This window comes from Lindgomyces ingoldianus (assembly GCF_010093535.1).
Source record: "Lindgomyces ingoldianus strain ATCC 200398 unplaced genomic scaffold BDR25scaffold_59, whole genome shotgun sequence".
Taxonomy (NCBI): Eukaryota; Fungi; Ascomycota; class Dothideomycetes; order Pleosporales; family Lindgomycetaceae; genus Lindgomyces; species Lindgomyces ingoldianus.
Genome location: NW_022985220.1, coordinates 120,137 through 134,267, shown reverse-complemented (window position 1 = coordinate 134,267; position 14,131 = coordinate 120,137). Strand labels below are relative to the sequence as shown.

At 38.6% G+C, this 14,131-nt stretch overlaps 3 protein-coding genes across 3 annotated transcripts in view; all 3 read right to left on the bottom strand.

Moving 5' to 3' along the window:
* Positions 1–508: 508 nt before the first annotated feature.
* Positions 509–2,323, bottom strand: BDR25DRAFT_329674 (uncharacterized protein; the record flags this gene model as incomplete). Its single annotated transcript, XM_033692470.1, has 4 exons — positions 509–1,087; positions 1,143–1,378; positions 1,428–2,082; positions 2,150–2,323. 4 exons carry the CDS (start codon positions 2,321–2,323, stop codon positions 509–511), a joined length of 1,644 nt encoding a protein of 547 aa, XP_033540284.1.
* Positions 2,324–2,869: 546 nt separating this feature from the next.
* Positions 2,870–4,098, bottom strand: BDR25DRAFT_362790 (uncharacterized protein; the record flags this gene model as incomplete). The annotated part of the gene is made up of 11 exons (XM_033696631.1): positions 2,870–2,919; positions 2,968–2,998; positions 3,034–3,087; positions 3,129–3,213; positions 3,251–3,327; positions 3,402–3,446; positions 3,484–3,498; positions 3,559–3,642; positions 3,756–3,797; positions 3,892–4,028; positions 4,065–4,098. 11 exons carry the CDS (start codon positions 4,096–4,098, stop codon positions 2,870–2,872), a joined length of 654 nt encoding a protein of 217 aa, XP_033540283.1.
* A 9,662-nt stretch (positions 4,099–13,760) lies between these two features.
* BDR25DRAFT_297967 (HET-domain-containing protein) overlaps positions 13,761–14,131 on the bottom strand; it is a gene marked incomplete at its 3' end in the record, with an annotated part of 4,323 nt that continues 3,952 nt past the window's right edge. Inside the window, exon 4 of the mRNA XM_033689042.1 lies at positions 13,761–14,127. Within this exon, the coding sequence (XP_033540282.1) occupies positions 13,761–14,127 (367 nt within the window). The remainder of the gene's footprint in view (positions 14,128–14,131) is intronic.

Genomic DNA, 14,131 nt, shown 5'->3' with positions numbered 1-14,131 from the left:
TTAAAAGAGACCCCTCCTTTTTAGCGCCACACGATTCCTCTATCATAACATCGCCACCAAGCTTATACCATTATCGAAATTTATAAATAACCTCTCTCCCAGCCTTAGATTTCCGTAGGAATTCTACTTTTGTCAGAAGGCTTCATCACCCTTTTGGCTGCTATGACGCATAAATTCACGCAAGGTCAAAGATTAATGGTCCTAGTTAGTGTCAAGCAACACCGTACGTCTTATATAATAATTACGTTGTAAGTTAATTTAGGGAATGATTTACTAAGTCTCCGTCTCTGAAGGTCTGTAGCAAATGCATCTTCTCCTACCGGCGGAGAGAATTTCCACGTGTGCAGAAGCAATGCTGCGAGACTCCATTCCAGTACTGTAAACTGCAGAATCAGCTTTTGAATTTTTTAAATTGGTTATTCTGCGGAGTTCAAAAAGCTTCCAATCCTGCTAAAATAAGTAATCACCAGAATCAATATAGTAATCAGCCTCCACCTCGGTGGTCACATCAGTCACATGGTTGGCAGCTTTCGCCCTTCTCCCACTCATCCAGTCTCGCTTTTTGCTTGGTCGTTACTCTGAATCGCTCCTCGTACGCAAGACGGATCATCCGCTTTGCGCGGTACTTAAAAGTCCTTGGATGCGATACCACGAACATCACGGCGTTGAAAAGCTTCATGAGCGGTCTCCTCTCGTCTCCGAACTGAGCATACAGTATCAGGTACAAGAGCTGGAAAGCTGTATCGCGTGCCAAGCTCTTACCCCCCTTGAGATTGGCAATTACCTCGTCGATAGATAGGCTGCCAAGTACGTCAACGTCGAGGAACTTGTACGTGTCGAAAAGTGTACGGTATTGGGAGAGGTTGGTAGATAGAGATCGGAAACATTGGCGGTAGCCCGATTCAACTCCTCTGAGAGCCACATCGAAGAGATTGATTGGCTCATGAATAAACTCCGTTGATTCAGGATGAGTAACCTTTTGGAGTCGAACAAAGGATGCCCAGTACGGTATCTTGGACACATGAACGCTATAATCCACGTCCCCAATTTTGATTGTCAGTTTGAAATCATCTCTCATGGTTCTCGTCTTCAAAATCTCCACGTTAGCGCCATGTTCGTGATTATTTTCGAATATCGCTTACCGCAGATATACTCTCTCGCCTTTTTTGAGCAATCTTGGGTCCTTGTATGCCATCATTTTTGGCGTCAGTTTCCGCTCCAAGGTGATGCCTATCATCCCATTTGGAATACAAGTCTTTTGGAAGCATCTCTTTCCTTTCCACCTTGCAGACCACTAACTTGTCTCCCTCTACGTTATACTTGAGCACAGCGTTACCCCCACATTCCTTCACGATATTGATGATTTTTCGAATCAATGCTGCCAGTTTCTTGAGGTCATTCTGTTTGCGTTGTTCTCTGAAAAGTACCATTTTGGTGGTATGCTCGCACAAGCTTGGGGGTTTGAGATATCCAGAGCTGTGGTGCAACCTCTTCAATATCAAGGTACTTATGTGAGACTCGCGTTTTGATTTCAAGGGTTGATTCCAGCGGTACTATCTGTCCTTCCTCTTTGATTGTCAATTTGGACGCAGTAGGAATGTCACAAGGAGATCCGGAGGTTGGAGATAGAGACAATGTTTTCAACATGCTAGAGAGACCATCCCGTGTGTGGTTCTTCGCTTTTGAAGACGCCCTCGGATCATTGTCAACATATCCGTCCGTTTCGTGGCGGACAATGCAATTCAGGTTACTGAAGCGGTACGAGATGATTCTGTGATGTCCAGTGCTGCCGCTGATTTGGGTAATAGTATACGCTTTCTCGAATTCGTGACCAAAGCCCCTGGATTCTTGTGGCCCGATTTCCTCCAGAGTCTTGGTCTCATCCCAGCAGAATATTGCGGTATTCTTCGTTACCTCGATGCTTATGGTGAATGCTTCGAGCCCATTCCTAGTGGAGCTAGGGTTTATGAACGAGAAGAGCTTACGGATGTTGTTTCGGTCAGTCACAACATCAGTCGAACGGATATCGAATGAAGGATGTGTGAGGTATAACGCACGTAATAGCGGTTCAAAGAGGGCTTTCTGGATGGCGAGCTGCATTCTAGGTAATGTAGATTAGGCCAGAGTCCTTTTTCAGCCGTCGAGGAACTCCTAGTGATGACCAAAGAGCTGGGCTCCCAGGGACAGCGATTGTAGGCGTGGAATTGGGCGCCTCGATCCAGTTATAAGAGGACAGGGCTTTGACGTCAGTGATTGAAGCCAACGCAGGGGTTTCAAGCTCCTCAAGATCCAGGCGAGAGATCTTATATAAGGTAGATGCCATGGCTGAAGCTGCTACAAAATAAGGTGGTCTAGAGAGAGTGTTGAGAGATGGAATGACCTGCAAGAAGCAAAGGTATACGTCGCGTTGGTCTGATTTTTGGTTTATGTTTCCATCTTTTCAGCTAGTCAAGTCAAGCAACGTTATTCAGCATTCTTCCTGTACCATCTAATAAAGCTCTAAGAGGGCCCGACACATCATATCTTGTGGTGGCAATCGAAGAATCAATGGTTGCTAGTTACAATAACCACTCGGGTCACTTAGAATGTTTGCGCTGCAAACACACGGGTGAATGCCTTCCTCAGACTTGTTGGAACGACTTTCTTCCTGAAACAAGGCCTTGCGCTAGCAACTAGCCGGCTTGGTCCACAGTATCTGGCTGTAGTGATGGTGATGGGAAAGGGAATGAGAGAGCGGGGGGCTGCTTGGCCCCATGAGCATGGATACTGCTGTAAGCTTGCCATGGTGCGCCACACGTTAAAGTAGAGCTATATTCTTTCGTGATAGGGCTATAATGGCTTCGAATTCAAAAACTTGTAACGTCCATCCCTATGTCGCGAGCCACCCCACAACGCGAGCCGCATTTCCGAATTCGACCCCTTAGAAGTCTACCTTGCAAGTCAGCAAAGACATCGTCCTTATCTCACCATTTTTTTTAACCTTTTCTCTACCGGGATACTAGTGCGCGAAGAGAATTTTAAATTTTTGCTCACACTGTTGATCTTTTTATTCACTTTGTTATTCACTCCTTCGCTTAACCACCCTTGCTATATCGCAATTAGAGGGGTGTCTCTTATAACTAGAATACTAGGGAGAAGGCACTGTTATAGAAGAATATAGTTTTAAGCTTAGAAAGCCATTTCAGCCTAGCAATATAGATTCTGAGAGTTTCTCTGTGTAGATTAGAGGGTGGGTTTAAAGCCTTGTGACGCAACGTAATCCTTAGCAGAGTTTAGCAAGAGGCCCTTGTTGGTATTGAAATGTATTATATCATAGGCGACCAAGCTCTGAAGTTAGCTGTGGCGCATAGCTGTAGAATTCTAGAAGTGTCTATGACCACGTGCTGTTTCTATTTTGCAACGTGTTCTCTTGTTGTGGCCTGGAAGCTGGCGCTCAGTCGTCGTATCTGTCGCCGTGTCACGTCGTAACAAATTAACATAGACAGAGCCAGCCAGGCGCTGGCATTAGGTGTTCCTCCCGGCGTGTTAAAATTGTTCCGGGCTTTAGCAGATTGTCACGGTGTGCCTCGCACGACTCTTCAGCATTGTAACCGCAAACGCCAGTTGATTAAAGAGAAGGCGCAGAGCTAACAATATCTCTATCTATAGGAAGAGAAAGCCCTTGCTAAGTTTATAGCACATTAAGGTGCTCTTAGGCGCCCTGTCTGGATAAAATATATAGGTTTAATAGCCTTTAGTCTCGCCTGCCAACAGACGCCAGCGAACAGACTAAGCAAACCTCCTAGGAAGAACTGGCCCTAGTTCTTCTACAAGCGCCACCTAGATCTTAAAGCGACTAAAGCTAGGGCGCTAGACTGGAACTGTTATAATATCTACAACAAGGTCACACACTGGTATGAGGTTATTGGAAAGGTTCTGCTGGACCCTGCTGTTCTGCAGGAGAATGTCTATAACATGGACAAGACTAGTGTCATGCTTTCTAAACTGAACTCTGTTAAGGTCCTTGTTCACAGGGATGATTAGCGAGGCTATAGAGGTGCGCGCGTTAAGCGAACAACGGTCACTGCTATTAAATGCGTGAGTGCCGACAGTAGGCATTTAAACCCTATAATAATCTGGCCTGCATCTACTTATTAATCTAACTAGAGCACGCACCCCACTCCTAGATGGCATTATGCATTCTTAGACAGCGGTTACACTGACTTATATCTTAGCTTGCAGTGGCTTAAGCTTGTGTTTAACCCCTAGACTAAAGAGCAGGCTAACCAGAAACCACGCGTACTAATATGTGACGGCTTTGGGACGCATAAGACCCTGGAGATCTTAGAGTTTTGTTTTATAAACAGCATTATCCTATGCCGTATCCCCTCTCACACCTCCCATAAACTTCAGCCCTGCGACATCTCAGTATTCAGCCTGCTGAAGGTAGCCTACCGCGAACAGGTTAAGCAGCTGGAGCGAGGATGTGTAGGAACAATAGGGAAGGAGCATTTCACCTATCTATATAGCCCTGCAAGGGATCAAGCGTTTACGTCTAGGAACATATGGGCAGGATGGGCAAAGGCTGGCCTTTTCCCCTTTAACCTAGACAAGTGTTACGGCCAACGAACAGACCGTAAATAACCAATCAGCTGTACCCCACAGCCGAAACGACGTCGGATGGACAACGCTTAACCCCGTATTAGACGGATCACGTGACAAGCCGGATGAGGAATGGCTTCGGCTTTTAGACGAATGCATAGAGGAATGCATTGTCCAATAGGGACCCTAGCATTGCAGGCTTGCAGGCCCTGCAGGTAATGCAGGCAGAGAGCATGCAAGCATGCATGGCATGCACTACATGCAACCTCATGTATATAGTCTCGATCACGACCATAGTTGGAAGGCCGTGATTACCGTTTAGTCTTTACACCACAATAGACTGAGAGGCATTGACACCTTTACGAAGAGGACATTGCCGTCTTGTATATCTTGCACCATATATACCTCCTATCCTATCCTCCGGATCGGTTGACCAGCTCCCCATACAGCCGCTGGGTCAAACCACGACCTGCCTTCTCTATTCTCGCCCTACCTATACTCTGCCGGACGGACTGTACACCCGATCTAGCTAAGTCCTTCCTTTTCTCCCCTAACATAACCATAGGCCGTAGTGCTCCCGAAAATACCATTTCGTCGGAGCAAGGATCGTAACAACAAGGTACTTAGTGATATACTAAAACCGCTTGCTAGACTAACAATCCTAGAAACTAATAAGGCGGAGAGAGGTTCTTGTTGTAACGGCGCAGGCAAGACAATGGGTCCGAATGCGGTATGAATCCACTCAGAGGCATATGGGAGTGCGTGGGGACTCAGAGACCTGGGAATACCAATGACACCTATAGGCCTTGTACGTAGGATATTAGAAAACTACCGAGCTAGCTACAGGGGCAAGGTGCGACTAAATACATAAGGGAATAGGGGTAACTGCGGGGGGCTAGGTCAAGTCATGGTCGGGGCCGATACGGGGACCCTTCGGATAGGATCCGAGCGACCCAAGATGGAACAATTCATAGAATTATTACACTACCCCCCCCTCTGTAGGCTAATAGTCCCTATCTGCAGTGTGTAGAAAATATTTAGAACTAATTTAGATAGAATACAATAAGTACAACTATCTTAACTAAAATTTCCTATTACTAAGAAATAGACTAAAAACCTAATACTAATATAATGCCTCTGTTGTAATGTTTTTGTTTAGTAGTAACTAGCAGTGTAGTTATTATTAATATAGTAAATTTATTATTTATAGTAATAAGTGTTTACTTACCTTACTTATATAGTCTAGTTAATTTTATTAGTTTTTTTTTTAGCTATTATTTAAATTCTCTACCTTATAAGTATTGTTGTGCACCTAACATCCTATAGCTTAGTCTGCTAACTAATTATAGTATTAAAGAAATTTACTATGCTGCTCTGCCCCTCTCCTAGAGCCTCTTTAGAGGCGTTTTAAGTTATCTGCTTTTAGGCTGCCTACGCCCTTACCTGCAGCCTTTAAGTTAAGTTTTCCTATTAGTCCTTTAGATTAAAGAAATATAAATATTACACTTTACATAATAAGAAATGCAATTCTGTACAAATATAGTCTAATACTGCTAGGTTATAAGTTACTAATGCGCGCGTAGGTCCTCTTATATTGCAAGAAGGAGTTTCTAGTCCTACAGGGCTATCTTAAGCTGTAGGCAGCAGCCTAAAACGTAGGGAGTAAGAAAAACAAAGAGGGGGCCTTTAAAGCTATTTTAAAGTCTGCTTAAAACCTAGCATAAGTAGTGTAGGTTATAAAGAGTTAGGAAGCTAGGCTTCCTATAGCTAGTGTTTAGGTGGCCTTATTCTACTAGAATACTAAGCTGCTCTAACAAGTTTTAGCCCTAAAGGCTCTAGTGTCTAACCTTTAGGCAGACATTATAGCGCTTTCAGGCGGCTAAGGACAAGGCAGAGGGGGTTTAGAGGGAGTCTAGAGGGGAGGGAGGAGGGGAGGGAGGAGAGGAAGAAGGGCAGAGGAGAAGGAAGAGGAAAGTCTAGAGGTGTCTAACAGCTTGCTGTTAGACCTTCTAAGCAACATGTCTATAAAGTTATAATAATATTATGTAAAAATATAATCTAACTTTTTACTTTTATACTTTATTATCTACTAAGTAATCTATACCTTTTACACTAGCTTTAAAAGCTTTAATCTACTTTTATAAGGCTCTTAAAGGTCCTAGCTAATTTAGATGCTTATTATAAAAGGCCTTTAGTTTATAGAGAGAACTTATAAAATTTAAAGCCTTATACTAAACTAGATTAGAGTTGTGTTCTACTTATTTTACTTAGTACTTAAGCGTTTTCTAGTAGAGCTTGCTAGTAAGTATTTCCTTTACTTTCTACTTCTCTACTTTATTAATAGTAATTCTAGGGGGTTTTAGAAGTTCTTGTTTTAGAAGTAGATCTTAAAGGTCTTTATAAAGCATGTTTAGTGTAAAGATGTTATATATCTTTAACTTTAAAAGTAGCTTTAAGTAGTATAAGTTTCTAATTTATTTAAGTACCTTAAAGAGACTCTTTTATTAATTAGATAGTTTTTAGCTAGGTCTCTAAACAGCTAGGTTCTTTATGCTTAAGTAGACTATGTTGCTAACTTTCTAGTTAACTAGCTAGTAGTAGCAGTTAACTATAGTTTACATCTAATTTTAGGCCTTTTTTATATAGGTCTTTGCTAGCTCCTAGGCTGCGTGCATGTAGGTTGCTAATGCTAGGGCATTCTTCTAATTTAACTTGTCTATAGCTGTAATAGGTTCTGTAGAATGTTTCTAGTTCTAGCTTTAACATAGTTTAGAGCTATATAAGACTTAATATAAAGACATTTTAATTATTATATAAAGTAAGGTTATCTAAGCCTAATTAATTAGAGGTAGTAAGGAACTCTAGTTATCTTAGTAAAAAAATATAAAAGGCCTTAGTTTTTAATTAATATACTTATTTATAATCTCTATTTAGCTATTTATTTTTTTATAATAGGTAGTAGAGAGCTTAACTTTTATGCCTAAAATTTAACAAAATTTAGACTAGAAACTAGATACAAACTAAGGTCCTTAATTAAAAATAATAGTTTTAAGTGTATAGCTAAAACAGTACACCTATTAAATAAACAAAGTAGCTATTTTTTAGGCGTTAATTATTTTATAGCAGAGAATAGAAATAGCTTGTTTAGATAGGTAATTAATTATAACTATAATCTAATTATATCTAGACTTGTCTTTAGAGAACTTCTTAAAGTTAATGCATAAGTGCTGCATTAGTTAAGCAGGAATTAGTAGGGGGTAGATAAAGCCTAGAGTTTAAGTCTATTTTAGATAAGCTTTATAATAGGGGAGGCAATTCTGTACGTATTATTTGCAAGTAGCCTCTATACCCTTTTAGTAGTACTTTTAGAACAGTAACTAATAGGTCTTAGTAGCACTAGGGTGTGCTAAAGATACTTAATTATAGACTTTTTAGATAAGTTAAGTACACAGTAACAAGTCTGCTAGCACACATAAGTAGTTAGCATAGAGAAGTAGTCTGTTTCCTATTTAATAATAGTAAGGTAGAAGTTCTTACTTCTATGTAAAAAAAGCTTAATTTTTTTAAAGTAATATATTAATTAATTTTAAAAAATCTAAAGATATAACCTAGTTTAGTTTTTTTATAACATTTAGTATAGCTACTTAAGTTGTTGTTTAAGTAATATAGTACTAGGCTAGTTTAGAGTTAATTTAGAGGTGCAGTTAGTGCAGTCCTAGTAAAACCCTTAACTTATTATTAGTTTAAGCTACTCTTAAATTTTCTATATCTTATTTATAATAACTAAGAATGTCTGCCCTAGCATTATTCTTACTAGGGGTGTACTTAATTTAGAAGTAATACTAAGCTAACTTTTTAGCTTAATAGACTTAACAAGCATTTAGCACTTTTATTATTATAAAGTACTTTAATAAATAATAATTAGTATATACTAGAGTGCTTATTGCTATAGATGTAAGCTTAGCCCTTTATTATTTAAACACAGTAATAATTGTAAATAGCTTTTTATTATGTATCTTCTAGTTTAGCTCTAAACTAGATAGGACCTTACTATAGAATAATATAGAGCACTAATTTCTATCTGCTTATTTCTAAGAAAGGACTTCTGCTACTACCTTATTAAAAGCGTTAGTTTTAATTTTAGTTTATAACATAAAGTTAAAATAGTAGAGTGTAGGTATACTTAGTAGCATAGACTTTAGCTTTTTAAAAGCTATGTTACACTTTAAAGTCTATATAAAAGGGGTAGTAAGGCTCTAAAGCGTAATAATTAGTTTTGCTATATAAAAGAATTTTAAAATAAATTACTAATAAAATCTAGTAAAGCCTAGGAAGAATTTTACACCTGTTACAGTAGTAGGCGCTTGCTAGTTGCATAGCACCTCTACTTTCTCTAGGTTAACCTCTAGTCCTTTATTTAAAAGTATATAGCTAAGATACTTTATTTAAGTAACATAAAATTTACTTTTTTTAATCTTTACTTATAATCCTGCTTACTAGAGCCTTTCTAAGACTTTCTTAATATAAAGAATATAAGTTGCCTTGTCTTTAAAGTAAATAAGAATGTTATTAAAATAAGTAATATAGAAATTATTTAGATAGTTAATTAATACATTGTTTATATAGCGCTAGTAAGTTGCTAGACTATTGCATAATCTAAAAGGTAAGACTTTACACTTATAAGTTCTATATTATGTCTAAAAGGTAGTACACTTTTTAAAGCTTAAATCTATCCTAATCTTATTAAAGGCTGCGTAAATATTAAACTTAGTAAAAATTACTACCTTAGTAGGTCTTAACAAAAGTTTATTTATACACAGTATTAGATACACATCCTTACAAGTAAGAGTGTTAAGTTTACAGTAATTAACGTAGATACATAAGTTGCTATTTAGTTTCTATACATAAAAAATAGAAGATGTAAAGGGGCTTTAACTTTACTTAATAAAGCTATATTTTAGATTATTTATAACATATTTCTTTATTGCCTCTAGCTCCTTAAGGTTCTGTTTGTACAACAGACTGTAACTATTAGGGAGAGGCTCTGTAAGAACAATCTTGTAGTTATATAGATAATGTACTAGTAGCTAGTAAGCTGCTGTGTGGCTAAATACATCTTAGTACTAATAGTATTTAGAGGGCAATTAGAGGTTTACTAATGCTTTAGTTTTACATTTAGCGTTTAACTATAAGGCTTACTTATCTTTAATTAACTACTTAATTTTATAAATAAAAGTTAAAAAGAACTTGTTCTTTTTTTTTTTTATGTTAAAATAAAAAGCATTTACTAAAATTAGAGTAATAGTAGCTAAATAAACCTCCTTTAGACCTATTCTAGACTTTTTAATAAATAAGCAGAAAGATAATTTAAGTGTTTTTAAACTATAGACAATAAGAGATCTATATAATTTTAGTAGCCTTAGCAAACCCCTAATGCAGTAGATTGTTAGGCTGCATAACTGCTAAAATTAGTCCTTTTCTTATAGTGTGTTGTGTTATTTAATATCTAGCTCTACTTCTTTATTGCGCGCAGGCTAGGTTAATTGCATAAGCAAGGGCAGCAAAAGTTTGTAGGTAGGCAGATATTTGCTAGACTATATAATCTAATTCCTCTCTATATCTAGATAAAGTTTAAAATAACATAACTATTTAATGCTAATAATGTAATCTTAGGAGCTAAGGTCTATAATAATAAAGGGGCAGTTTTAGATGCTTCTTCTATTAATTTACATATGCAGGCAGATATACTAGTAGATAGAGACTTAGATCTAATCTTAAAAGCCCTTAACTATAACTTTAAATAGTAAGTGTTAGATAAGGATATAAAAGCATTAAAATAATAACTTAGTAGTTAGTAAGTTAATAAATAAAAAACTATAAGCACTAGTATTAACTAAAAGATTTAAACAGACTCTAATACTTTTTAAATATAAAATAGTAAAGACTTAGAAGTGTTTTTCTCTAAATAAGTGCAATAGATTAATATTTAATAAATTATACTTACTTAAGCCTAGAATAAAGAGTTTCTCTAGGCGTTACTGTTTCCTATTTAAAAGGCATCTAAATTAAAATTATTTATGTCTATAAATTCTTCTTTAAAATCTTACTACTCTACCTTTATTTCTTATACCCTAGAGATAGGGCAGTTGCTAGTAAAATGTTCTAGTTTTCTATAATTATAATAGTTGCTAGGAGTTGTCTGTCTTTTAGAGGCAGGTGTCTAGCTAGGTTAACAGTAGGTAGCTAGGGTAGATTAGAGTACTAACATAGGTGCAGGTTAGAGTGCACTAGAATAGTATACTGCCTTAGATGTATTACTAAAAACCTTCTAAGATTAATCTGTAATAGGTCTAACATTAAATTATTAAGTGTAGTTAACAGTTTACTCTAAAATAGTAAAGGTGTTCCTTCTTTCTATATTATAAGCTATTAAGTAGGCTACTATAGTCTTAAAGAAGCCTTTCTAAGTATGTTTAAAACTTAAGTTTAGTACTTTTAAGCTAGGCAGTATTTTTTTTTATAGGTAGAAGAACTATTCTAACTTTAATATAGACCCTTTAACAGCAGCACTAATAAAGTAAGCTTTAAAAGTAGAAAATGCTTCTTTTTTACCTATTTTTAAAGTCTAAAACGCCTATTACACTTTTATTTCTTTATTACTAGTAATAAAGTAAGTTTATAAGAGCTTAATTATTTTTTTTATGTTTCTAAACTAAAAGTAATCTAATTTAGCTAAGTATCTAGGCTCTAGGTATTCCTTCGCGATACTAGCAGTGTGTCCCTATACTAGCGCTATGCGTGCGCGCTTACTCTAATAGTAATCTACATTAATGTTAAGTCTGTCTGTAATAAAGGCTTACTATTATTTAAACATAAGTTCTTTGCTGTCTATAAGGTTCTTAATCTTAGGCATATGTTTAGTAAGGTAGCTTTAAAAGAGCTTAAGGGTGCCTAAAAAGTCTCTTACTATTAATGTAGTAAGAGTAATTTAAGGCATTATTAGAGGTAATTTAGTAGTTAGTAGAGAATAATTAGAACTAACAGTTTTTAATCTAGTTAGCTATTTAATTTATGCTTTTAATTAAGCAACTTAGTTTTTAAAGGCTATGCTACTAAAGTTTAACTTTAAATCTAGTAGGTTTTTAGCTTCTAGTCCTATAAAAGAAAGTTTAGCTGTTAAGGTTAGTAGTAGTTTAGTTTTAAAAGTAGGCATTTTGCCTTAGCTGCAGCTAGAATAAGTTGTAGTCTTTATAATAAAATCTAATAGTAGTTAAAAGTTAGGCATTAGTAGTTGTCCTTAATTCTAATAAGTTATTAGTAGTCTTTAAGTTTCTACCTTAGCGCACTTTTTATAACTTTTCTAAAGGCAATCTTAATTGCAGGGGATAGGAAGTTCTAAACCTAAAGGCTTTAGTTAACAGAAGGTCTCTAGAATCCTGTCTATACTAACTAAATAATTTAATGTAACAGTGTGTAAAAACAGTAACCTAAACTAAATTAGACGCTTCTTAAAGTTAGACATAGTTAAACAAATAATTAATGTAATATTATTAATAAGGCTGTTACTAGCAAAAGCAAGTTTTCTAATATAATGTAACAGCGCAGGCAAGACAATAGGTCTAAATGCGGTATGAATCCACTTAGAGGCATATGGGAGTGCGTGGGGACTCAGAGACCTGGGAATACTAATGACACCTATAGGCCTTGTACGTAGGATATCAGAAAACTACCGAGCTAGCTACAGGGGCGAGGTGCGACTAAATACATGAGGGAATAGGGGTAACTGCAGGGGGCTGGGTCGAGTCATGGTCGGGGCCGATACGGGGACCCTTCGGATAGGATCCGAGCGACCCGAGATGGAACGATTCGTAGAATCGTTACACTTGTATGCAAGACTAAGTACCGCAAACGCCCGTGACGCTAATCACAGCAGATGCTGTTGCCTCGCTACATAATCTAATTAAACAGGATGCCTGTGTGGTTAATAAGACAAGTAGACAGCGCTTGCAGAGGCATACAGAAGCTTACTAATGCTGCCTAACTTTCCTTTGCCAAACAAGCCCTCCTTAAGGAACAGAATTAGTTCTTAACTAAAATAAATAATAAAGCTAAAGTTTGCTAATTAACTAAGGTAAAGATCTTAGAGACTAGAACAGTAAGAGTAGTAAGCTATAAAGACCTTGTTAAGGCACAAGTAGAGCGTGCTACAAAAGACGCTAAGAAAGAGGCTAAAAGGGTTGCAAACAAGGCGAAGAAAGTTGTGAGGGCTGCGCAAGTGGCCGAAGCCACCGTAGGCAAGAAGAAACGTGGTCGGAAGCGGAAGAGCGATGCATTAGAGGCGGATCCGCCAGAGCCAAGGCCCAGGGCGGAGCGGAGAAGCGAAGGACAGGTTGCGGAAGCTGAGCAAGAATGGGGTGGGTTGGAGCCGAAGGCCGCGGTACCGGACGTAGGGGAGGGAGAAGCTCCGCCAGAACCATGGAGAGCCCCAGTGGCGAAAATGTGGTAGCAAGGGATGTAATTAGAAGGTGGTACTGCCTTGCGAGACTTTGCGTCCTGCTGCATAACAGAAGGGTCGTTCATCATCACACTTTCAGCACAGTGCTTGTATAACATCCCCACTACATAGCGAGAACCTGGCCCTCCCAAGACGCGACGTGCACGCACACGTAATGATCACAGTGTAACATAAGCTAAACAGGCCAACAAGCTCAGTTTGTAGCCTTTGGAGCTAAATTACACTATCATGGATTTGGTTAGCGTGAATCTTACCAGCAACCCGAGCTTATCTCAGCTAGCTCAGATGTGAGGAGAGAACCGAGGACGCACAAACCACCATGCATATTGTTACTCCAAATAGAGTATGGCCTGGGGGTTAGCGGTTTCTGACCCCTGTTAGTAGCGTTTCTCTCCGCTGGGGAGAGAAAGCCTTTCTTACACCCTCATTGGCTAGAGAGATGGGGCTTGCGCCACTGAGGCTACTAGCCAGGTTCCAATTGACTAGCAGGGGCTTGCCCCTGTCGAGGCTCTCTCCCCCTCCCGTCTGAGCTTGCTGAGATAAACCCGAGCATCCGCATTCCCATCGTCGTAAGTGTTACTTGGCAAGTTCACGACTTGGAGGCTATTCTAAGGTTTAGGCAAGAAACTGGCGAGAATTCAATACATAATTTTACTATTACGGCCTATCCTGCGCCCAACCGCCTTCCCAGCTTGCGGAATACGCGCTTTAGAGACCTCGACTTCGGCGCTTCCATCTCTATAGACTCAGCTTGGTCTTCATTCGGCTCAATAGATGCAACTTGTAACGCTTGAAGTCGATCTTCAAGCTGTTTACACCATTCTGAAGAAGGCCCTTGGACAGCTGTGTATCCAGCCAATGCCCGACTATACATTATCTTCGCTATGTCTTCACGACCTGTCCGCACGTAAAGGTCACCGAAAGAGAACATTGTGTTCAATGCTGGCAAATACGACGACAGAAGCTCGGGCCTAAGAGCCTCCTCATAGCCTTGCAGCGCCCGATTGTACATGGCCTCCGCCTCCGCCAGCCTGC